Source organism: Stenella coeruleoalba (assembly GCF_951394435.1).
Source record: "Stenella coeruleoalba genome assembly, chromosome: 5".
In the NCBI taxonomy this organism is placed as follows: Eukaryota; Metazoa; Chordata; class Mammalia; order Artiodactyla; family Delphinidae; genus Stenella; species Stenella coeruleoalba.
In genome coordinates this window covers 44,478,162-44,505,205 of record NC_137150.1, presented here as the reverse complement: position 1 = coordinate 44,505,205, position 27,044 = coordinate 44,478,162, and the positions used below count along the sequence as shown (strand labels likewise).

General features: G+C 32.0%; 1 protein-coding gene across 1 annotated transcript in view; it reads left to right on the top strand.

The window, feature by feature from the left end:
• SI (sucrase-isomaltase) overlaps positions 1 to 26,559 on the top strand; it is a gene marked incomplete at both ends in the record, with an annotated part of 98,762 nt that extends 72,203 nt beyond the window's left edge. Inside the window, 13 exons of the mRNA XM_079923371.1 lie at positions 1,276 to 1,363; positions 2,270 to 2,408; positions 8,982 to 9,115; positions 10,609 to 10,643; positions 10,731 to 10,847; positions 13,317 to 13,465; positions 15,274 to 15,358; positions 15,442 to 15,498; positions 16,102 to 16,226; positions 18,910 to 18,998; positions 22,843 to 22,892; positions 23,130 to 23,294; positions 26,491 to 26,559. Coding sequence (XP_079779497.1) covers positions 1,276 to 1,363; positions 2,270 to 2,408; positions 8,982 to 9,115; positions 10,609 to 10,643; positions 10,731 to 10,847; positions 13,317 to 13,465; positions 15,274 to 15,358; positions 15,442 to 15,498; positions 16,102 to 16,226; positions 18,910 to 18,998; positions 22,843 to 22,892; positions 23,130 to 23,294; positions 26,491 to 26,559 — 1,302 coding nt within the window. The remainder of the gene's footprint in view (positions 1 to 1,275; positions 1,364 to 2,269; positions 2,409 to 8,981; positions 9,116 to 10,608; positions 10,644 to 10,730; positions 10,848 to 13,316; positions 13,466 to 15,273; positions 15,359 to 15,441; positions 15,499 to 16,101; positions 16,227 to 18,909; positions 18,999 to 22,842; positions 22,893 to 23,129; positions 23,295 to 26,490) is intronic.
• Between the last annotated feature and the right edge of the window lie 485 nt (positions 26,560 to 27,044).

Here is a 27,044-nt window from a genome sequence, read left to right as displayed (position 1 = left end):
AGTAAACTTCAAGAAATTTATATTTTAAGTTATTTATTGTGTATTGATTATGCAAAATTCTTACTAGATTTTAATAATGTTAACAAAGTATTCTTTATGAAATTAGCTCACTCATTTTTTCCATAGAACTTTCTTATGCAAAAGACTGTTAAAATTCAGTTTTAACAATTCAGTTTAAGTATTTAGTTGCTTTTTCCTGAATATTAAAGTTGAATATATTCAACTTGACCAAGAGACCAAAATAGTCTCTTTATATAATGATATATAAATGCTTATAAATATTTATTTTATTTTCATTCAATATAGATATGCCTCACACTCGGCTGTCAGTCTTTGGTATAAGAAGTCATAAACTCTTACAGATGTAGCAAAATCATCTTCTAAATAATATCCTAATTTTAACTTTAAAATTCTGGCAATAAGATTTTTAATATAATTTTGAGATAACATAAAAAGAATTTACTTTATCACAAGTAAATATTTAATACAGGAGTTATTTACATAATAATTATCTAGATTTTTGGAGGTGACATTTCTACTCTGCTGATTTTTCAATACGTATGCATTAATTTACTTACTTTTTTAATTAAAGAAACTTATAGGGGTGCTGTTATGTATAAGCCTTGAGGATGTAAAGTTGTATAAAGATAGTTTTCTTTAATTATATAAAGTTATGTACTATAAGGGATTCCATTAAATATATCCCCAATAATTATATCTTGATCCAGAAAAGATAACCTTTTTATGATGGAGGAATCACCTTTAAATGACAACTAATTTATATATTTATATGATGGTCCGTTTATATATGGTACTAAAATTCTGAAATGTGTACTCAATAGAGATACTCTTTGAAATTTTCTGTATTTGGAAACTATTATCTTGTGGTTTTAAAAACCACAAACCATTGTTTTAAAAAAATTGATACAAGGCTCCAGGGCAGAAATGGAGGGAAAGACATGGGGGAATATACACTATTATAATTTAATGTCTAGAAACATAGAAAACAATTCACTTTTATATAGATTTTATCTACAGAGAAAAATAGGACATTTTATGGTTTTCAAAAGGAGATGTGAATTGTAAAATGTTAAGAAAGACTGAGCTAAACTAAATGCTTTAGTATTGTTGAGATGCCTTATACTTTTGCTTTTTAGAATAGTAAAGTACTATTATTCAAATATCCTACTTTAATTTACTGGGTCTCTGAATTAGTTCTTTTAAGAAGATATGCCCTAAATTTGTTTTTTGTTTACTTTTCTTTCTCTTTTTAAGGATATGAATGAACCATCAAGCTTTGTAAATGGAACAACTACTAATCAATGCAGAAATACAGAGCTAAATTATCCACCTTATTTCCCAGGTACAATATTGCTGCTGTGCCTTGGCTGTTATCATGCTATTATTATTTATTAATCAGGTTTATATACCTTATGACATAGAGAACAGGATGCACATTTCCAATACTCACTACCCATCTACACACTGGACCACATCTCAACCCGTTACCAATATCATCTAAATCATCTAACATTACTTCGAGAAGAAAACTCAAGAAACATGTTTTATCTATATGAATAGATTTCTAAATTTGAAGTTGTTACTTTGATTTTCTTAAGAATCTTCCCAGATGTGAGAATTCTAAATATTCTTTAAGATAAAAAATTAAAATCTTTTATAAAGATTTTTTAAAGTTTTTCTTTATTAGGAAAAAAGTGAAACAATGCTAACAACACTTCTTTGGTTGTCCCTGACCTAGGAGGGAAAAGTACGGTCTTTCAACATTCATCCTCATGCTCTTATGTAGGCAGTAAACTGCATAAACAGTTACATCTAAAGTGATGGCAAAGCTCTGAAAATTTGCATCTGAAACTGAGAAAATATGCCAGGGCTTTATGTTAGCAAATGGATTTTTTTTTTAAATCTATTTAATCAGTATTTCTCATCTAAATGCATAAAATATAGTAGACTTTTCGGAGTACACTTACTTTTCAGTTTTTTATGAGTTCATGTTAATTAGTAACATTTTTATTATTGAATATAGTAAAATTGTGCACATATTTTCCAGTCACAACTGTAATTGCAATCACATTGCAGACCATTTTTTCATTTATAATTAGCATAAACAAAGTGCACAAATGGTTGAAAAATCAGTAATATTTTCAAACAATGATTAATGTTTTGCCAAAATAATTTATAGTTACAATTTACATATTTCAATATAAGTTACTTTATAACATATTAATTTTTTTTGATTAATTCTCCCCAGAACTCACAAAAAGAACTGATGGATTACATTTCAGAACCATGTGTATGGAAACTGAGCAGATTCTTAGTGATGGATCATCCGTTTTGCATTATGATGTTCACAATCTATATGGATGGTCACAAGCGAAACTTACTTATGAGTAAGCAATCTTCATAATCATCGTTTCTGACTCTTATTTTTTAGATATTAAATTTAATGTTACCTCTTTTGAGTCCTTCCCTGCTGACCTTATCTTACTTGGTCCTTCATGGCACTTAGAATAATTGTCTCTCTCTCTGTATCTTTGTTTTAAATTTTTATCCAATTCCCAAAAGAACCCTGAACCATTTTATTTTGTTCCCCAGTATGCACCCAGCTTATAGTAGCAAAATGCCTAACAAATAGTCGGTGCTCAAAGAATAATTTTTAATGAATAATTGAGTAAATAATATATAGTTTGATGTCACTAATTAAAACATGAAATCTGACTAAATCTACTATTTAAATCCATTATTAGCAAATAACAATAAATGTCAATGACCTTAAGCTTCTTAAACGTTAATATCCATATTAAACAAAATCTTATATGAGGCTAATGATGATGGAATACAGGCCATTCTTTGAGTATCAAGTCTTTATTAACACTGTGCAATAAAATGTTCTGCAATGATAGAAATGTTCTATAATTCTATTGTCCAATATGGTAGCCACTAGCCATATATGGTTGTTGAGCAATGTGGCTAGTGTGACTCAGGAATAGAATTTAAAATCTTATTTAATTTTCATAAATGTAAATTAAATAGCCCCACATGGCTAGTGGTCACTATATTACACAGTGCAGCTCTAGATCACTGGTTCTTAACTACACACTGTAATCAACTGGAGATTATTTTTTTTAATTTTTATTTTATATTGGAGTATATTAGATTTACAATGTTGTGTTAGTTTCAGGTGTAGAGCAAAGTGATTCAGTTATATGTATACATATATATATTCTTTTTCCATTTAGCTTGTTACAGAATATTGAGTAGAGTTACCTGTGCTATACAGCAGGTCCTTGTTGGTTATCTATTTTAAATATAGTTCAAACTGAAGATTTTTTAATAAATGCTGATTTAATTAATCTGAACTATAGCATAAGCATCTGAATTTTTAAAAATCCCCCAGGTGGTTCTAATGAGTATCCAGGGTTGAAAACCATGGTTCTAATATATGACGGAAGTTGGAAAAAGAATGAAAAGCATTTTGGAGTAAAGGGTATGGGTAATATTTCCTCACTTAGTGAAACATGCTTATCTTATTTCTAGCACCAAATTCTTTTTCAACCTAGAATATGTGAATTATTTAAGATATTATAACGTGAATGAATGACTACAGATTTGTTGACCAAATCCCAATGTAAGGGCACTAAGAACATACAGAAAGACTAAGGATCGTCAGCAGGACAGGAATAAAGATGCAGAGAATGGACTAGAGGACACAGGGAAAGGGAAGGGCAAGCTGGAACAAAGTGAGAGAGTAGCATTGACATATATGCACTACCAAATGTACAATAGATAGCTAGTTGGAAGCAGCTGCATAGCACAGGGAGATCAGCTTGGTTCTTTGTGACTGCCTAAAGGGGTGGGATACAGAGGGTGGGAAGGAGACACAAGGGGGAGGGGATATGGGGTTATATGTATGCATATAGCTGATTCACTTTGTTATACAGCGGAAACTAACACAACATTGTAAAGCAATTTTACTCCAAAAAAGATGTTAAAAAAAAAAAGAGTAAACAAACTGACAAAAAAGCAAAATCTGTGTAATGTGATAGATACTACAATAGTGTTATGAGAAACAAGGAGAGTGCTCAGCTAACTCTATCAGGAAAATAGAAGTGACATCAAAAGAAAAGTTATCATTTGAACTGATCTTGAAGAAAAAAAAGAAATATGCTAGGGAGTAAAGGAAGGAAACTACATTTCACCAAGGCAAAGAAAGTAAATGAAATTTGTCATAAGCTATTTCTAGGATATCTATGGCCACCTAAACCATAATAAGTGCATTATAGCTTCTACAATTGGGATCTCTGGATAAGAATCATGGATTTGCTCTTTGTCGATCTGTGACAAGGATATGGTTGGCACACTTCTAGGATTTAATGAATGTGTCAGTATGTTACTAGACAATGCCAATGAATTTTAAATCTCCATGGAGAGAAGAATAATAATCAATTAAAATATATTTGGCTAAGTGGAAATAAAACAATGCTGGTTCCTGGGAAATAAGGATCTGAGGTGAGGATGAATTTCCTTGTCTTGTGCTAGAATTTTGTGTTGTTTGACAATAACATCAAAATAGAGGCTCTTCAAGATTATAAATTCTATTATGCAGTAATTCAAAGTTGTGTATAAAGAGAAACCACTTTGGAGAAACACTAACAATGTCAACTTGAAAAAATTCGTAATAAGTATTTTGTAATATAAAAAAAAGAGTAAACAAACTGGTCTTCAATAATGCCTTTTTATTGGGACAAATGCTTCTTTAGTTAACCCTGCTGGAGCATAATATTGGAACACAATTATCCTCAGCTAACCTCACTTTACCATAAAGCTATAGATATTAAACATAACAAAAATATTGAGAAGTGAGTGATGAACTCTTTGGCAAAACTTATGCATCTTGAGATGAAAGTATGTACTTTAAGGAAAATTGGAAGAAAATATTTTTTTTCATAGAGGGCAGTAAATTGAACTTCTGGAGCACATTACAGAATCTAGCATGGTTCCTGACACACTGTAGGATGTTTAGTAAATGTAAGTGAATCAATTTTTATCTCACCACAACTATCAAAATTATATAAATAAATTCAAGGCAAAAGTAGGTAAATTTCTAAATAGTTGATATACAAAGGTGTTTAGAGATGTTTAAGACCCATTTTTAACTCTTAAATAACATTATGAAGAAGATATCAGTACAATCTTCCAAAGAACATCCCTTTAATAATGTTAATTTTGCTCCTGTCCATAAAATTTTTCAGTAAAATTTAACCACATTTGTTGTTTAAGTTAAACAGATTAATAAATTTTAAATGTTGAGTTAAAAAGCCCAATTTATGCATAGCTATAGACTTTTTATATCTTTTAAATACTTTCTTACTATTTATTTTTTTCAGTTATATGAGAAAAAAAATTGTTGAACTCTCCTTCAGATATTTTAGAGATTAAATATAGTCATTATACGTTTAAGACCTTGACAAATGTAAAAGGATGCTATAAATAAATTATGTTTAAGCAAATAATGGAGAGTAAAGACTTTTTATCATTTGAGAAAACTGAAAGGATTAAGAGTGTAATTTATTTCTTAAGTTACTCAGACTGTACCATTTTATTGTTCCTTTCTGTGACTCATTTTCTGTTTTCAAAATTCGCACACATTTGACATTCACCTAGTTCTTGTTATTGTGCTCTTCACTTAACATGAAACAAACAACTGAAACAAGGAAAGAACAGAATGAGTGGATGCAGAAATAGGAGGTAAATAATCAGCTTGAAAGACTGCAAACAGTTTCATAGAAAAAACCTTGGAGATCAGTGGCAAATGAAGAAGTTTCATGTATAAATCCCATACAAAAAGTTTTCAGTCTTCAATTGATCTTTGTCTTATTTAAAATTCAATATTGTACTGAAATAAAGCCTATGCTTCAGATATAGGGAGAAATATATTTTTAAAATTTCAAATTGTGTGTTCAAATCTCAGATAATTATCCAAGGATTATACAGCTATATATTCCATACTTTCATCTTCAACAATACCTTGAATGACTTTTGAGAGTACTCCATATTTTTCATTAGAAAGAACATAGAAAAATCAAAATCTTTGACTCCCTTTGGAAGTTCAGGTTGTGTTAAGTACACAATTTTTAAGTAAATGCCCAAGATTTTTGTAATCTTAATTTAGAATGAAATAAAAATGTTAATAAATATAAGTTCTTTTCTCAGATATTCCTAGAGACTGGGTTATTTAGCAACTTGGAAAATTATGTTGCTTTTCGATGTTTAGTGAATCTAACCTGAAAAATAAGAGGGGCTTTTTTTTTTGGGAGAATTGTGTACTATAGGAAGTGACCTCTTCTTGCAATTTTTTTAACAAAAAATAAGACCGGTATAGATTAAAAAAAGAAAAACACTATACAGGTCATATATAATTTGGAAGTTTTCTTGGTTCTAGCTGTAACTTTCTCTAATTAACTGTTAGTAACTTGAAAAAATATGGAATACGTGTCTCTTAGATATTACTTTCTGATTAATATGGCTGAGTTGAACATTGATATAGCTGGTATCAATGTTTAAAAAAGATTGAGATCTGAATCCCTAAAACCATTTCCATGGTTTAGACTTTCACATTCTTCTCACTAAAGAAATCTCAAGTTTAAGTTTTACTTATACACTCAGAAACAATGGAAATATTTCAGCTTACAAAAACTTGTTATCCAACTCTAAAACTGAAATTACATTTTCTGATCTAATGGTGAGTCTCTTTGAGTTGTGAAACTGGCAAGTTACTATTTCTAATGGATAGTAAATATATAATACTAAATTTTTTGCTTTCTAAAAATATAATTCAAAAAAAGTCTTTAGTTTTCAAAGAGATTTTTTAAATAAACATTGAGAGAAACAATCCTGTATAACTTTCTCTTTTCTGAGCATTACGGTCAGTATTCTAAAATAATTTAATATCACCCAGTCAGAGACAGCAGTATTGGGGGTATATTTACCAATTGATTTCATCAGTAATTAAAAACAGTAGTCAACTTAATCATTTTGAAATTATTATCTTTAGAAACCATGACAAAAATAAAGATATTTATTTATTGTTAGGGCTTTAAACTATTTAATTTTTTTTTCAGTTCAATATTCTCCTTTCACATAACCCACATTTGTAATCTACATGTACAGTTTTCTAAAAATCATTGTTTTCCTTTAGAAGGACTTTTTTTTCCCAATAACATAAGATATTTTTATAACTTTTCTAATACTTTTAAAAAACTGCTCACGTAGACAATTATAAACATGTAATAAAAATGTTTCTGTAACACAATATTGAAATTCTTTTTATAAGCTAAATTTTCCAAATCAACTTGTAACAGAGAACAAACTGTATTATGGTTGAAAAGTGTTTCTTAAAATTAAATTAAGTTCATTGTGATTAACCATCTGTAAAGTTGGAGCATGATGGAAATGTCTACAAAATATTTATAGCTATGTAATTTTAAATTATAGTTTTAGTGGTGGCAAGTGATTTACCAAATAAGAAATATTCTGTGAAGGGTTACAAAGGAGATTTTTCTAATGCAAGAGGTTACATTTCCCATAAGAGAAAATTGTTATGAAAATATTTTATGCAGAATTCTTCTCAATCAGAAATCTAAAAAGGCATATATTTGGTTATTAACTTAAAGCCTCAGTAAAGACTTTTTGCAAAAGTAAGACATAAGGCAGAAGAAAAGAACCTTCAAGAATATGTATTTCTTCTGTGTGGAAACATTAAAGATTTGGGACAACTCTATCCTTGTAAATAATTTTTATATCAATTAAATAAAATGAATTTTCTTTACCAATTAACTAAACTTAAGATACAAGTTTCCATGAAGATTCCTAAACTGATCATCAGTTCTTCCATTCCCTATATATACATTCATTTCTTGTTAAATGTCTGCAAATACGTGTGACATATGTTAAATATATTACTGATTCTCAATTGACTAGATCCTTTATATTTGTTATAAAAAATGAAGCAGTGAAGATCGTTTTCTTATATGATTTTTTAAGAGAGACATACAAGTAGGAAATTTTAAGTTAGCAAATACAATATTGTTTCTATTATCAACAGATGGTTCAATATATCATCATATATCTGTTTAAAATATTTTCAGTTTCCTGTAATTTTGAGATATTCATGAATTCAAAAGTTTCTTAAGCTACTATTATATGTATTAGGTGTAAAGAATATAAAGAAGATTAAGTCAGTCCTTAACCTCAAGAATCTCAAGGTGTCATTTAAGAAGCTTTATGTATAAACAAATCAGTACAATTACTGTGGTCCATCTTTAACAAGGAAATGATTAGATACAGTTTATAACATGGTAATGGGTTACAAATCTGCCTAATTAAGTATTTGAAATATTTCCTCCTGATATAGTTCTCTAGTCCTTGTTCATATACAAATTATTTTAAGTAATATAAAAATAAACATTTTCTTTCCAATTAATATATATATATGAATACTCCCTAAAACAGGGAGTATTATAGCAAATATTCTCTGCAGAGTAATATGAAGATTAAATGTTGACAAATTATAAATAAGAAGGGTTGGAGCAATTAATGGAGCCTAAATCTTTATAAGAGAACACATTTAAGTAGAATAAAATGTGTTCATTCAAAAACTTTCAATATAATTAGTTGATTTGATAATATCAATAGTTGACTTGTATTCACTGAACCAATAAATAAAGGGCCACTTAGACATGTCACTCTGGAAAATGTTGGAAGGAAAAAAGATGTCCTTTATGCTTGTAAGGATTTTATAGTATAATGAGCAAAGATTCACTTATAAAGAGCTAGTCGTAATAAGAGACAGCATAGACACCATAAATCGGATAGTTTTTTTCTTTAATGAAGTGGTCCTAAGTAGAAATATCCAAAGAAAATACCTCATATAAAAACTCATAGATCCTCTCCATCTATATTAGTGCATTGCAGAAGGCAACTGGCAAAAGAGGAATTGTTATTTCTCGTTCTACATATCCTACGGCTGGAAGATGGGTAGGACACTGGCTTGGAGACAGCTATGCAAAATGGGACAATTTGGACAAATCTATCATTGGTATGTGAGAGTCACCATCTTTATCATTATTCTTTTAAATCTTCTATTAGGTATTCACTTTTGCTAGTTCATATACTTTGTAAGTCCTTCTCTGAAATGTACTTTTGGCATCATATTTTATGACAAACAGCATAATGAAAAGGCAATGGGCCAGAAAGCAGGATCTAGTTTATTTTGAGAAAATAATTTCATCCCTTTTGGTCTCAGTTTCCTTTTATGAAAGGGCAAGATACGGGAAGGATAACATATAGAGCTAAGAATAGAAATGCTTAGAAATTCTAGATTCTAGGGAATAAGAATCACTCATAGATGCTAAAGTATGAAACATCTCAAACCAAATTTTGGAAGTTTTCTGACAATAGTTGGATAAAGAGTAAATGAAATATTATTTTAAAGAGAATATTTTTCTGTTTCATATCTAAACATAAAAATTCTTTACTATTTATATTAGGATTCAAGGAAAACAATCAATGTTTAGAAATATTCCTTTAAAAGAAGAGCTGGGAGGGGGCTTCCCTGGTGGCACAGTGGTTGAGAGTCTGCCTGCCGATGCAGGGGGCACGGGTTCGTGCCCCAGTACAGGAAGATCCCACATGCCGTGGAGCAGCTGGGCCCGTGAGCCATGGCCGCGACCTGCGCGTCCAGAGCCTGCGCTGCGCAAAAAAAAAAAAAAAAAAAAAAAAAAGAGCTGGGAATTCACATGCTTTCTATTTTATTAAAATGATCATTCCTCAGGAGATTTTTAGCTAATAAGGATAATTCAATTTGTTTCATATAATGAGACCTATGGTTAAATAATTACAAAGACAGCATTTTATTTTAAAAATAAAACCAAAGAAGACTTCCCTGGTGGTGCAGTGGTTAAGAATCCGTCTGCCAATGCAGGGGACACGGGTTTGAGCCCTGGCCCGGGAAGATCCCAGATGACACGGAGCAACTAAGCCTGTGCTCCATAACTACTGAGCCTGCACTCTAGAGCCCACGAGCCTCAACTACTGAAGCCCGAGTGCCTAGAACCCGTGCTCCGCAACAAGAGAAGCCACTGCAATGAGAAGCCCACACACCACAAGGAACAGTAGCCCCTGCTCGCCGCAGCTAGAGAAAGCCTGCACGCAGCAACGAAGACCCAATGCAGCCATAAATAAAAAATAAATAAATAAATAAATTTATTTTTTTAAGAAAGGAATCACTAACGCTTTCTTCTCATACTATAATGTGTTCGTAACAGTTTTGTGATCTAAATGTGTCATCTTGAAAGTGTCAAGGAGGCATTATTAGAGTGTCTTATTTTTATAAATGTCATTAACATTATAAAGTAAAAAATACATAAATTTCATGGGAAGAAATGAAAGAAAAGTATATCAATAACCTGAAAAATGTTTCATTGAATTAGAGGTCAGTATTAGAAATAGAACATCTTCATAAATAGAAAAAAAAAATGTCAAAATATATGAAATAATGGCCTTCTATAATTTTTTTCCTAATTTTTTTAGGTATGATGGAATTTAGTTTGTTTGGAATGTCATATGTAAGTAGCTCTATTCCTTTTATCTTCATCACTTGTTAATATTAAGAAACAAACTATTAAAATTAATTAAATATAACTGTATTTTAGACTGGAGCAGATATCTGTGGTTTCTTCAACAATTCGGAATATCAGCTCTGTGCCCGCTGGATGCAACTTGGAGCATTTTATCCAAATGCAAGAAATCACAACACTGCATTTACTGGAGTATGTAATTACTGCATTTACTCTCATTCCTTTGCCCCACTAACCTTAAACGTTTTTGAATAGAATTCACCCTTCCTGGCTGATTTCCAGATGAATGTTTTGAATCTCTTTACATTTACTGACGGCAACTGAGCCCATCACTCTGAGAAGTTTCTGACTTGGGTTTTCTTTATACTTTGGGTTTCAGGACTTGGTTAGCTGGCATACTTACTGCTGTTCTATATAATTTTGAATTAGCCAGAAAAAAAATTCCTTCTGGAAATTATTCCAAACCTGGACAGAACGATAAAAAAAAAATCAGTTTCAAACTAAATAATTAGAAAAGCCATTTAAAATCAATGCCCGAAATGGGCAGATTTAAAAAGCAAATGTTTTAAAAATGAGTTGAGAAACAGAAAAAAATAAAAGGAAAAGGGAATCATGGAAACTAATTTCTGAGTGGTGACACTGTTTACTTTACTATATACTTTACTAAACTGGAAGAACTTTTGGAGACAATAATAAAAATTATGAAAAAGTATAAACAATTGCAAGCAATATATAAGTAAGTGCTAAATTTTGTTATACTTTCAGTGAAGACATATAGAAGAAAGATAAATTATCAAAATGCACCTCATGGAAGAATTGTAGACAGAGCTGGTCTTTTAAGGATGGGTTCTAGCCATAGTAACCGAATGGTAGAGCTCATCATGAGTTTTGAATTCTTCATGTCACCCTGAGAAATTTTTTGTCAGAATAGAAGGGAGAATTTATATTAGAAAATGAAAAATAAAAATGAAAATCTATACAAAGTTAGAAGGCAGTATGGGACCACATTTTGGAAAAATTTGAAAGTTGGGCAATAGAGACAACTTGATGGCATAGGAATATTTTAGCAGGAAAACTTTATGTCAGTAATGAAATTCAGAAAGCTGTATTGTTGGGAGAGTAAGGCATGAATCAATAAAATCCTGAACAGGGATTCATTCAACAAGAATTCATTGAAAATCTATTATTTAATATTTACAAAATCCCTGCCCTAATACTTCATATAATGCAGGAATGATAGAGATAACAGATAATAGACAATTATATATATATATATATATATATGTATATATATATATATATAAAACAGCAGTACAAATAAATCGTATGAGGGAAAACTAGAGTAAGCTAAAATGATAGAGATTTGTGGGTGTTCTGGTTTAGAAGGGATTCTCAAGGTGGTCCTCTTGGATGAAGCGACATTAGCATTAGAGCAGAGACTTGAGTTGAGGAAAGCAACAAATTTATATATATGGGGGAGAATTCCAGTTCTGGGGAACAGGTGAAAGACTCCAAGATGTGAATGTGGCTGGAGCTTTTGAGAAGATGAAATGGGAGAGGGAAAGACTGACGAAGTACTTCTGAATAAAAATCTACAGAACTCAACTTAAGTTTAATTATGAGGTAATATAATTGAATTTAGGAATGTATGGTTTAGAATTAAATGCTTGTGTTTTATCATGTTAAAACTGAAATAACATCAACAAAGTCAGTATGCAACAGATATGATCTTTGCCTTTTCTAACTTGACTTTGAATCTAGTAACAGTAGGATCATATTGATATATTGCTTAATATTTCTTGGACCATTGCACTTTCAAGGTTTTGCCTATTCTAACACTACTTGTACCAGTGATAGCAATGGGTCATCATTCAAACGTTCTTACTACTGAAATCTAGAAAAGTTGGAATCTTCATAGATATGATACCACTCTTAAGGGCTCTGCTCCTATTGATAACAATAAGAAAACATTGCAAGTGTTGCCCTCTGGAGTTATGTAGCAGCCTTGTTTTTTCCCTTGGTATAAATTAGAATGTAAAATACTAATCACTTCCCTTATTATTTTTTTTAGCCACTAAGTGCAATAACATTTTTTAGAAGCTTTTATCTTTCCAGTGTCAATTTTAGTCTTTTTACCTGGAGAGTATATTCCAGAGCAGACATGGGCATGTTCTTTTTTATCCAACATTAATTAGATCCCCTCTTCCTCCTATACTATTAATTCTTTAGTACCATAACTTATTCGTTTCTCATGAGAACACACAATGTGCAGGGTCACCATGATGGGCTCTGCATGTCTGTTTATTTCAATGCACTTATATATAGCATTCTGTTTCTCTCCTAGACTTTTCACCCTACACTGAGCATCACCACAGTTGACAATGTGTTTGTCACCTATTCAAATGTGAACTGCTCTTTACATATGTTCACCTAAATGAAATCAAGCCATGGACTTAATTTGCATTTTCTTATTAAAATATTAGTTATGCTTTCTCTTTCCACTGTATGAGATAGAAATAACTATTCCATAAGGTTTTTGTGATGTAGCACATGACAGTGAATTAAATTATGCCTTATTTTTTATTCTTCAAATATGTATTTGAAAATTATGATTTAAACAAGGACAACAGCTTATGACACTTTCATTTTGCTTTGTTTCAGAGAAAACATCCTGCTTCCTGGAATGCAACTTTTTCTGAAATGTCAAGGAATATTCTAAATATTAGATACACTTTATTGCCCTATTTCTATACACAGATGCATGAAATTCATGCTCATGGTGGCACTGTTATCAGACCCCTTTTGCATGAGTAAGCACAATTTTTTTTTCCTATCACAGAGAGAGATAGCTTTCATTTAATTTACTTAGTAATCAGTTATACTGCCATATAAAACATTTTAAATTGAAAACTTTTTCATTGTTATTTAAGTGTACATTTTGGGTTAATAAGCATTTACATAAATAAATCTACTAATAAACAGACTAATATATGCCATTAAAAATGAAACACAATCAGTTTTTAAAAAGTAATAATTCTTAGGAATAACTATAGTATACCAGGTATTGTTTGAGAGAATTTACATACCTTATTACATTGAGTGTTTACAAAAGGTCTTGGAAATAAGTATATCTCTAAATTATGGTTGACTTAATTGAAGTTTACAGCAGTTAAGTAAATCCACCATATACAAATGCCTGACTAAGAAGACCATCCAACTCCTCCTAGAGGTGTTCTAATTGGGTACCCTAGAACAGTTCTACCATTCTCTGTGACAATTGTTTTGGATTTACTCCTTGAAGCTCAAACTGATATATGACCAAATATTGAAATTCTATTCTATGGAGTATAGTTGCAAAAATTTTAGCCTGTTCTATTTTTAAGGCAAATACAAGCAATTTCTTATGGATGTTACAAAAAAAAACCCCCACACATTCAACCATAAATACAAAAAAACCCTTGAAATAATCATGATATATTTAGCTTCTTGTGTGCCCTATATTACCAGAGTAATTGATTGGGGTGATTTGTTAGATTTCACCATTGATAAATCAGTAAAAAATAAACAGCGAATATTTACTCAAATTAAACAGTAGTAGCCAAGATAAAATTACCAAAATAATAAGTAGATCAATATGCCTTCTGTTCTAATAATAAAATATCCAACTTTCCAAAAAAAAGGGAAAAAAATACTTCCTAGGTTCAAATTATCCTCTAGTAATTTATTACCGTAATCCCTTCTTTATTTCTGGTAACATTTTATTAAACTCTTTCCTCTTTTATTTCTAGAATTTTCCTCTTTGTCTTCTCCCTATTAACTTTCCAGAAGAGCTGGAGTATCAGCACTGGTCTGAGTCCCCAGCCAGAAACATTATTATTAACTATGCAGACTCTTGTCCTGCTGAGAACTTCTGGGTTTTTGTTCCCATAGGAAGTACATAGAGGAAGAACCCAGCAGTCCAATTTAGCATTAATCTCAGTTTAGAGTAAAACAAAACACAAACAAAAGAACAAAAATTAAAAATGTATACTTCCATTTCAATTAAAGAAAAAATGTGGACATTTAATAGTTGCAATTCTCAAACTATAAAAAGCAGATTTTGTTTTTTCAGCCATTTATATCTCAAACTCAGAAAAATATTAACAAATGGAAGAACATTTAAGGATTTATAAATTCACTATTCAGTTAGCTTAATTTACATAGGATGTGCAAACTCTTTTTAAAGTTACCAAATTAAGATTCTTAAAACACATTTGTCTCACACTTTTCTTCCAGAGTGTTTATAATTCTTGCTTCCTGGTTTGTTGATCTTCTACTAGACAAAGTTAATATTTGAATTTATGTGAGTTCTCTTCAAAGGAGATTTCTCACTCGGTCTTACACATCCATGGCAACTCTGTGCTTTGTTGGAAGGTTTAGTCATGGTCTAGATTTACTTATAAAGTATTGTACACTGCACACTGAATTCCAAGTGATAAAATTGTTTTTGATTTTTTATGTTTTGATTTTCATTTCAATCCACAAAAGTCCATACTGCAAAATGTGATTTTAATAATTATTTTATGGTATTCAGAAGAGATAAATTTCTTTGATTTAATTTTGTAAATATTTTGTCCAGGTTCTTTAATGAAAAGCCAACCTGGGATATATTCAAACAGTTCCTGTGGGGTCCAGCATTTATGGTTACCCCTGTATTGGAAGCTGTAAGTCCTACAACATATTTTTGTTCACAAAATAATTTTTCCATGGTTTATATGTTTTTAATGACTATGTCTTTAAATTCTAGTACGCTGACACTGTAGAAGGCTATGTCCCTAATGCTCGGTGGTTTGATTACCATACAGTAAGTAGTTAAGGAATTCTGGGGGATTGACTAAACAGAAATGGGTAACAACTTAGTTATAGCCTTTTTATTAACAACGTACTTGTTTTCCTTTCCACTTAAAAAGAGCAAGATATTTCTTGCTAATTATATCAGAATCAAATTAACAAACAGTGAAACAGTTAATTTATTCTGCCATAGTTTCTTATGTAGTCATTGATTTATTTTACCAAATAAACGTGGAAATTATACAGTATACACAAAAAGGTCATTGCCCTTTATTAGGTATGCAGAAAGATCATTAAAAGTAATACAGTCCTTTAAAGAATAATGTATATGACAAATCAAAAATAACTTTTGTGACCCATCAAGAACCATATATTTTCTTCATGTGAGCACCACAAAAACAAGCGGTGGTAAATTACTTTCAAAGCTATCAATAAACTAAGGAATAAGTACATGCTTTAACAACATGAGCTCCTGAATAAATGTTTGTGGTTTTATTATTTTTTAAATTAAAAAGTATATTATTTGATTCTATAAATGTGCCCCCTCAAGTACCAATATTGCTGGTGATTCTGCTTCTTATTGTTTTGTTCTTTTGTCCAACGCTGTCATTTCCAGGGCAAAGATATTGGTGTCAGAGAAAAATTTCATACATTTGCAGCTCCTTTATATGAAATAAATCTACATGTCCGTGGTGGTTATATTCTACCTTGTCAAGAGGCTGCTCAAAACACATTTTACAGGTAAGTGAAGTGTTCACAGAACTCAGATTAGATTTTGAGAGACAGCATGCTAGAATTGTCAAGAACCGGGAAAGGTCTGAGATTTTATCCTACTTCCAAGCTTACAGGTTAGCCTGCCACAGTTTCATGGATTCTGGGTCTGAGACAAAGTTCTTTCTTACTCTTGGCATAGCAAGAAATATGAGCTTCATGTTTGCTCCAGTTGCCCCTTTCCCCCAAGTCTCATATGGGTGACATCAAGTGGCCTAGGTGGATACTGCCCACCCAGGAGGCTTATGTCACAGCTAAGGAAGGCAACACTTTGGAAACTCAATCTTTTATAATAGGCTGTAAGCAAAAGCATCCATTCTTTGCTTTGAAGGCAGAAAAACTGTCATTGCTTCTGTATGCAAAATATGTAGAAACTTGAGAAACTCATGGAAAATTGTCCTCCAACATGATAGAATGTTTCCCCAACCAAAATACCAGTGGAAACTTCATGTCCTCTGTGTAAACATGCAAAGGTATTGATAAACGGATGTCTTGTATTTTAAATGCCAGTCTCACGTGAGACCTCATCATTTTTTCTGAGTCTATTTGGAAAGAAATATTATTTACTTTATGAAAATATGTTTTTTAAGTGAACTTTTCTGTGAGCTTTAAGCAAACATGGCTCAGAGGGCTTCTCTTTCCTTCCATCTTTTCCGCTCCCCCTTTTCTACCTCCATCAGTCCTGTGACACATACCCAGACCCACTTTAGTCTATGAAATGTAGATATCCATTGACAAGATCACTACTCCTTCACGCTATTTAAGTCCTCTGCTGTCTGCAGAAGAACCAGACCTATTTGTAGCAACCTTGTCCCATTTAACAATGAAAGGTAACTCAGATTTTCTATCCATTATCATCTATAACTGATCATCTGCTAAGACCCCTTATGTGATATTCTCTCCTTCACAGTCAACAACATGTCCTATTTCCATGGATCATGGGTCCATTCTGTCTCCTGTGACTGATGTAAGAGCAAATTTCTGAGACCAGTCATAGAGTCTATTTCCCCTGACTAAATTCCTGGCTTAAACATTGAGATTCTAGAGGACTCAGTTCTGTTCCTCTTCTCATCTCAGGCTGTACTCACTCTTGTGGTGATCTACATGCTGACAGCCCCAGTTGGCATGAGTAGACTCTTTCTAGCTTCTGGAGCTACCCAGATCCATTTCTATCAATATTTTACCCTGATGTCAGTTGAAGAGGAGAAAAATGATTATACCTGAGAAATGAGAGTTTCATGGAGGAGACCATTCATAAGTTGTGTCTTGAGGAATCCTTATGTTATGAGAGACAAGTAGAGAGGCCATTCTGGGTGTTCTGGGTGTGTGTGTGTGTGTAGGTGGGTAAAGTAAATAAGATATTGGGTTTAGGTATACCGTGGACCTTTGAACAGCATGAGTTTGAATCACATGGGTCCACTTTTACATGGATATTTTTCAATAGTAAATAGTACAGTACTACTCAGTCCATGGTCGGTTGAATCTGTGGATGCAGAGGAACTGTGGATACTTGGATACACATTGTTCATTGGTCAACTGTATATACAAGGTAGAATGAAATTTGTGAAACTCTTTTAATCTTATTTTAAGTACGTTAGGAAATTGTGAGTTAAACCAGATTTTAATATTTCTAATAAGATCTACTTATCTTTTACCTCAGTGACTATGAATTGAAATGCATATATACATGCATGTTAAGACATGCCAATATCTGTACATGGAAAATATAAAGTTGCTGTGGAGATTTGAACTCTAGATATTCTGGATATTTTAGAAGACTTCCATAGCAGTATAACCTTCAACACTTGTGATTGGAAAAGGCAGATAGCTAAGCATCATTTGTCTGAGAAATCCTTCCATAGCAATATGAGGCTGTCAAACCAAGTTTGCATACTGAGCATGGAAGCAGATATTTAGTTCATAGACAGGCCTATGGTAGGCACAAGCTTCGGAAGTACTGTCCAATCCAAGGAAAAGACTTGCAATTCTGGCTACTCTTCACATTCTTATTAACAATTGCCAATGATAATCAAGTGATTTATATATGTAAATGTGAGGAAAGCTTAAGTCATATGAGATTAAAACATGCTATTGAAACAGCTTTATGTTTAATGGTCAATGACAGTATTATCAGAGAGAAGAATAAATAAATATATCAATAAACTTAATATGGTTTTAATTATAAATGAGGCCACTTCTGATTTGTTACAGTAGGTGAATCCTTGATGTCAAAGAAATGCATGATACGGGCTTCCCCGGTGGCGCAGTGGTTGAGGGTCCGCCTGCCGTTGCAGGGGACGCGGGTTCGTGCCCCGGTCTGGGAAGATCCCACATGCCGCGGAGCGGCTGGGCCCATGAGCCATGGCTGCTGGGCCTGCGCCTCCGGAGTCTGTGCTCTGCGACAGGAGAGGCCGCAGCAATGGGAGGCCCACGTACCGCAAAAAAAAAAAAAAGAAATGCATGATATTTTCTATTAAATATGAAGGATTTTATGGTTTGTATAATTTCCATTAACTCATTAAAAAAGGAAAATCCTTCTATTTTCTTTGCCTAAAACAGTCTGTGTTCCTTTGGACACTTACATGGATGTCATATCATAACAAGAAATATGCTACTCTATAAACCTTGGTAAAATTGTATTTCTTTCTTATAGTCGAAAAAATTACATGAAGCTCATTGTTGCTGCAGATGATAATCAGATGGCACAAGGATCTCTCTTTTGGGATGATGGAGAGACTATAGGTAAGTGTTCCATTTAGGAGATAAATATAACTGGTAACATACATATTATCTCACATTACTTTTTTGTTACCTATTATAGTACTTTGGAAGCTGAATAAAAAGCCAATAATATTATTCAAAGCTAAAAGAGTTTAATAAATAGTTGAATCAACTTAAAAAATAGACTTCTACATATTTAAAGACTTTCTTCTTATCCTAAATATATTTAATCCCTGTGATCAGTGTCTAGATGACTAAGAGTTTTGTGTGGGCAGGGCTGATATATTGATCATCTTTGTAGTCCCAGAAGTTAGCCCAGTGCTGTTCACATAATAGGCACTCAGTATGTGTGAGGTCAACTGAGCTGAAAATCCATGTTCCCATGCGCACATATTGATGCACAAAGGATGCTTCTAAAACATGAGAGTTCAGAAACAAAACTCAAACTTGTTCTCTGTGCTTAATGGCTATAGCTCTTGTTTTGTTTTTGTTTTAATATTCAGCAGTTTTTTACATGAAAAGCTTAAAGATTTAAACTTAAATCTTTGTTTACTCCATGGCTACTCCTCAAAATCAGACTGAACTACTAAACTTTTAGCAGTGCGTGCTCTGCTACCTGGGATAGTTTGTAAAGAATGCATATTCTGGGACCCATCTAAATTCCATTAATCTGGGGAGAGGCCCAGGAATCTGCCTTTGAGTAAAATGCCCCCAGGTCATTATTATGCTGTTAAATAAACACTGTTAGAGGATTAGGTTTACTGACTGCCATTAGTAGTGCCAGCTCTGCTAGATGGGACTTCTGAGCATTCTCTTGACACAAATCTTTGTCTTAAAAACTAACATCTGTGTGGAGCTATAGGGCAGTTCACTGCAATTTAAATAAATTATCCATAGATGAGAGATTTTTCATTAATAGCAAAGACATCTTTCATCTTTTCAGGTAAATCATAGTTAATATTCTGCAAACATAATAAATAGGAATTTATTAGTGAGTAAAGCATATCAGAAAGTGATATAAGAATCATATGATAATAAGCAAGACTCAAAAATAAAATTACCTCTTCCTAGTATTTTGTGATTTAGAAGGTGAAGAACTCAACTGCTATTAGTTAAAATCATATGTTTTCAGAGCCCTGAACTTCATTAATACATTAAGGGAGGTTCTAAAAAGTTTGCAACCTTTCTGCCTCACTGGGCCCGGCAAGAGGCACTTTGAATTTGCCTACAATTTCCCAGGGATGCAAAGTTGAGTTATACATAATTTGCATGCTTGTCTTGGGATATTTGAATCTTACTCTCTAACAAATTAAGTTAATTTGTTTTAACAGTAATGGGGACAAAGCTTCTCTTAGAATTTTTTTTTTCCAGCTCTTTCTATCAAACTAAGATAGCAGATGAAAGAACTTGGTATAACCTTTACCCTATGGAAGATTCATGGCAGATTTTTTGTTTTATCACTGGAAAGTAACTGAACATAATTCATATATTTCTCTCTGTTCTCTTCATGAAAGCATACAAAATTGTTCTGGCCCATTACATTTACTTTTTTGGTTCCATTTCACAATCTCAGTATATTTGTTATAATTAAGTATAAAGATCTCAACTAATCCCCTGAAATTTCTTGAGTGAACAGCAAAAACAATACATAACAAATGCTCGGAGTCTCTGGATTTATTAGATCAGAATCTCCAAAGAAGTCTTCTCTCACAGCAAGCTTGCCAATCTACTCGATAAACTAGATGATATCTAAATGATTTCCTTTTTTAAGTACATTTAAAATTTACGGAATACTATTGAAATCTTAGAAATACGTCTTGGTGGGCTCCAAGGAGCTCCAGTTCTTTATGTCTCAGGACAGAAAGTATTAAACGAGAGGCAAAGTGATAGATAAGAAATGATTCATTAGAATAGGATGCTTGTGAGGTTTACAAGCAGGCAGGCAAGAGGGTGCCACGCAGGGAACTTAGTGGGCTACAGTTTTATAATCAAAGGAAAAATGGGGAGGGGGAGAAGACCACCTTCTTCCTCATTCTTGAATAGATGTCAAGCTTCCTTCATGGGGCTGGGAAGTTTTCTGGTCCCTACATGGTCAAACCGGGACTGTCATGGCACAATGGAAATGAGCAAAAAGGCGGTAACATATACTAAAATATGGTAAATCATCTCAGGTTTCAGTATAATGTCACCTTTTCCTTATATTTTTGTTTTAGTGTGGTCAGAAAAGCATGTCCTAGGAATCATTAACTTACTGACCTCACTGGGCAGGATGTGGGTCTCATTCCACCATTGTTTTATTGTTTTGGGGCATGTCTCATGCTTATGCTGTATGGTTTTGTTGCTAAGCAAGCCTGCTTGATTTTGTGGTTAAGCAAACCTACTCTCTTGAGTGATCACTAACTTACAGGTTTTTTTCCTTTACTTACAATCACCTACTGGAATTAACTATTTAATCACCTACTTGCTCCCTTTACTCTGTCCCAATCACTATTATTTGTAGACATATTTTTTCTCAAAAAAAAAATAAAGCAAAATAAACTTATTTTGAAATGTGTATACATTAAGTAAATTTTGACTGTTCTAGCTAATGAAATTGTAGCTTAGTAAAATATTAATTTGTCCTACTCATCTTAGTGAAATAGACATATGTCTACTCTGGACTAAGTTCATATGTGGTATCTTTCTCTTATTCATTGAAAACAGCAAAACAGCAAAACCGTTCATATCCTCTTAATAGCTTCACTTTTGTTTTCTCTCATTGATTTGTACTTTTAAAATTGCTCTTAAAAACTTAAGCTATAATTATATATTTAAAATTAAGACTAAAAATTTTGCCTCAAAATGTATATTAAATAAGTGATGTATACATTAATATACACAGAGAAAGTTTGGGGCAGAATATCATTTAATTTTAATATAGGCACAATTAGTCTCAAATTAAGCAATTTTTTCCCGAGAATTAATGAATATAATGCTGGCATGCATAAGTGGAAAAGAGAATTAAAATTTGTTGCTTTTTCAGTGTTATCCTAATACTTGTTTTAGTCATGCATTTGACTCTACCTTTGCCTTTTTGTCTTACACGTTTGTTTGGTTTTACATATGACACAATCATATAAGTCAGAGAAAACTGGACATAAGTCTAGACTTGATAATAATTAGTTGTTTCACTTTTGGCCATGTATTTTTTTCTTTTCCTCTTTTATACAGTGAGAGTAATAATAATACATGTCTCTTACAGCATTGTGATAAAGTACTTAGAATAACAAATACTAAATAATAAATTTTAGTTCTAAGATTATTTTTTAAACTGATTTTAAATTTGGCAAGATTACATCTTATTTAAAGAGCTGGGTATAAAGCCTGTGTTTTATCAGTTTGATTTCAGCTGACCTGAAATAATCTCTCACAATTGAATATTTTTCTCAAATGCCACTAGGATAAGTTACCATCATGTTCTCTTTTCTTTATAATATTATTTTATTGTCAGTCACTGAGGTGGCCAGTAGGTGTCCATGACTATCACACCCAATTCTCTTTATTCTTACACTTCTTCCACCCTCCCAGAGCTGTGTGAAAGTGATTTTACATGTGCCACTGCGTTAGTGTTACTCTCCTACATACAAACAGGCACACACCAACTTACCCATCCATCTAGTACCCTCTCTGGTGACTCATCCTTCATATTTCAGTGCTCCTTGGACTGTGTTCAAATAAGATATATAAACTTAGAGAAGATTAAATATACATTGATGGTATTTGGTACCCTTTTACTGTGAAAGAAAAGCAAAATATACAGTACTAGTATTTACTATTGCTCTTCTTTGGAAATATAAATACATCACTCTTTTTTTTTTCTCTATAGACACCTATGAAAGAGACCTATATTTCTTTGTACAATTTAATTTAAACAAGGTATGTAGTCACTACAGATCATTTATTTGCAATTGTGTTAAATAATATTTGAAGTTTTATGCTGTATTTTATATTTACATATTTTTTATATATTATATAACATACCTCTTTTCAAATATATGAATAAACAATTTGCTATACTATGAGATACATTTTGGTTAACAGATATATGCTTTTTAAAGATTTAATTGCTTTTGCTAGATGAAGGGTTTAATTTCTTTTTCTTTGTCTTTATAGACCATCTTAACAAGCACTATACTGAAAAATAGTTACATAAGCAAAAATGAAATGCGGCTTGGATACATACATATATGGGGGAAAGAAAAGACTCCTGTTAGTGAGGTTAATCTCATATATAATGGAAATAAAGAGTCTGTTAACTTTGAAAACCCAGACCTGGAGGTAAGTGATGTAAGAAGACGTTTCTTTTTTAAATGGAGCTATTCAAAACGTCTACATGAATGTCTTGTATTTTTTAGCCCTAAAGAAACATAATTATGGGTCAACTATTGCTTCCTTGTTTATTTATTTTCATTAAACATCCATATCTATTTCCATATTATCATCCTTGGTAACATATAAATCAACCTAAGGGCATCTATTTTATAATTGTTCTGATATAATCAAAGCAAAGTTAAATTTGCATTAAATCTTTAAATCATTTTCATCCCTCAAAACCTAATACCTGGGGCTTCCCTGGTGGCGTGGTGGTTGAGAGTCCGCCTGCTGATGCAGGGGACACAGGTTCGTGCCCCGGTCCTGGAGGATCCCACATGCTGCAGGGCGGCCGGTCCCGTGAGCCATGGCCGCTGAGCCTGCGCGTCCGGAGCCTGTGTTCCGCAACGGGAGAGGCCACAACAGTGAGAGGCCAGTGTACTGCAAAAAAAAAAAAAAAAAAGCTAATACCTTTCAAAACCAAAATGTTCACATTTGAACATTTAATATGTCTTAGATAAAATATACTTGAAAATCCTTGCAAAATTAATAGAACTGTCTATTAGCATCTATGAATAATTTGACATAGAGCTGCGTGAGCATATGATTTACCCAAAGGAGTCAGGATTCTTATGTTAAAATCTCTTTGCTGCTAGTAACGAGCTTTTTATGTTGAATAAATAATTTCAGGACTTCTTTTTCCTTACAGTTCAGTAAGAATATGCAAGTAAACAACCTCTTAAACTCCTTCCAGTCTTAAATTCTGTGAAAGTAGATTTCAAAGAACATATATTCTAGAAGCCAGCTAACTGTTTAAAGTCTTTGATCCAAGTTTAAGGCTACATCTGCACTGCTAAAACTTTGACTGTGTGTACACATACTTGTTTGTGTTTAAAGTTGAATAAAAACAATTAGCTTTTTATCAACTAAACACTTTGGATGAATTTAACTTACAAAATAGCTAGTTGTTTGTCTGACTACAACTTAAAAAAATAGTAACTGTATCTTGGGCATAATTTTAGGTTTTCATAAATTGTACAAGATGTAAGAGTTGAACAGCACCTGAGAAGCCGTTTCTTCCAATTGAAATTTAGCATCTATCCTATTGTTATTGCTGTTCTGTAGGCAATCAGAATTTCACCTTTAATATGCAACTATTTCTTAATTACTACTTTGGCATTAAAATACTTCTATTTCTTTAAATTCTATCAAGGTTGGAAAATTAGAGTTTTATATATTTAATGATCCTCCATGGTAAAATAAAAGTTGATAACCCACCACCTCACCACCATTTTTCTTCTTTTAAAATTTCACCTGTTTATAAAATTCCAAAGTAAGGGAATCAATGATTTAGTCCAGTGGTCTTATATGGCAAACTAAGAAATGGAATCTTTAAAACGGAAAATTAATTCCTCAGGAATAGTCAATGATTATCAATCATAATTAGAAATCAGTTTTTCTGAACAGCCCAATGTTCAATGAGATTAAAGAACACTGGTTTTCCTTACATTTTTTCTTGTTCTTATTTACTACAACAATGGTGAAAAATAAAGCTCACAATTTTTACTATAAAAGTAAACTAAATACAGTCAGCTGAACAAGGTCAAACAAGATATTTTAACATATCAAGTATTATTTCAAGATAATTTTGACCAAATACTTGGCATAAAAAACACCACTTATAAAGAAAAGTTCATTCCACTGCTTTCAAACACATTCACAAAGAATTTTAAATATTAAGAATAAATTTTTACATGGTTCATTATCTCAATGATTCCAAAAGAAGATATTAACTTTACTAACAAAGGAGTAGTCCCTTCTAAGTGTATTTAAATAATACAAATATTTATGAGCATCTACTGTTTTCTGAGTTTTTATAGATATATGGGAAAAGGAGGGAGTAGTCAAATTCTTTCTCTATTTTGGTTGCGCTTTCCATGAGTGTAGAAATTATATGCAAAGGACATTTAATTGCTCTATCAATAGAATTTTTAAAACACTTTCCTAGCAGCAATTATGCCTAGTTGCCATCTGTACAGGTATTAAAATCTATGTGAGGTGCTGCTTGTTTTTCACTTTTGATATAAAGGAACTAAGTTAGGTTTTGGTGTAAGATGGATCAGTTTCAAACCTAATAGATACTAAAAAAAATTATTTACCTTTCAAACTCTTCTATTATGAAGCATGGGAAATAAATCCTAAGACGCTGTGCTTTAGTGAAGAATAAATTTTATAAATTCCCCAGTGAGTGTTTGGTATTTGTTTAGCAGTAAAGAAATGTTGGTTTTCTTCTTCTCTTGCATATTTGATGACTGAATTCAACTTTCTGAGCTAAGGCACTGAGAGTCATGTGAGTCTATTGGAGCAATGGAAAAATCTAATGAAATCGACATATTATAAAAAGATTACAGATGATTGTTTGAGTACAGTGGCTTAATTGGTCACCTCCATACTTAGTCCCTATATGGTCTGACAGAGATTCTCTCCAGTGAAAGAAAGTAACATGCACAATGAAATCATTGGCAATAAATTCAGCATGTTAAAGCCCTTTAAGATTGATGTAAAAGAAAACATATTTCTAAAATCTAAGTTTTGTCTCTAGATGTCTCTAGTACAGTGGCTTAATTGGTCACCTCCATACTTAGTCCCTATATGGTCTGACAGAGATTCTCTCCAGTGAAAGAAAGTAACATGCACAATGAAATCATTGGCAATAAATTCAGCATGTTAAAGCCCTTTAAGATTGATGTAAAAGAAAACATATTTCTAAAATCTAAGTTTTGTCTCTAGATGACTGGATAATATTTGAGGGCGGAATGCATAGAGATCTATGTAGTGCAGTTATGAATAACTGCATATTTAGGAGTCATGGAGAAAGAGTAAAGTAGTAGAAATAAGATAATTGGTTAATAGTCTCAGTTTTTAGTTGTATTTTGACAACGATTCTCCCCCTCTGAGACTTATTTTCATCATCTGTATAATGGGTGGGTTGGGTGAGACTATTACTGAAATGGTTGTGAACTCTCTGAAAAAAAAATTAATCAAAATGGAAAAGAAAAACAAGCTATACCTGTTTACTAATAGAGCATTTATTTATGGAATTAGTTTTTGTTTAAAAAACGGTTCTGATTAAGCAATTAATTACCATTTTATTTTTTTTTAGATATTAAACATTGATCTAAGACAGAATAACGTTACTCTAGATGAGCCAATAGAAATCAACTGGTCATGAAGATCACCATCAGTCCCAGCTGTCAAAGAGAAATTAACATCTGGATTTAAGTTTCACCATACTTATTTACTTATTCACCCTAATTATTTACCCTCTTCATTTATTTCTTATATTGTGTAAAATGTGATTTTCATAACATCTATCTAAAGTTATTGCACAGTGTACAATATTAATACTGATTTTATAATATTAATGTGGCTTTGATTCAATGTTTTAACTATTTAGAAGAATTCAATTGTTCTAGTTACTCTTGCTAAGTATCAGCTAAAACTGTATACTAGTTACTAAATATATATGTGTGTGTAATTAAGATATAATTAAAATAGGTGATTTTTAAATTAAGCAAAAGTTTTATGTAATTTTATATATTTTCTTCAGTGTTTAGTAGATTTGAGTTATGTACTAATAATTGTCATCAGATTTAATTATTTCTTAGTATGTACATTTAATTAGAAAAGAGAAAATAAAATATATATAAGTACATA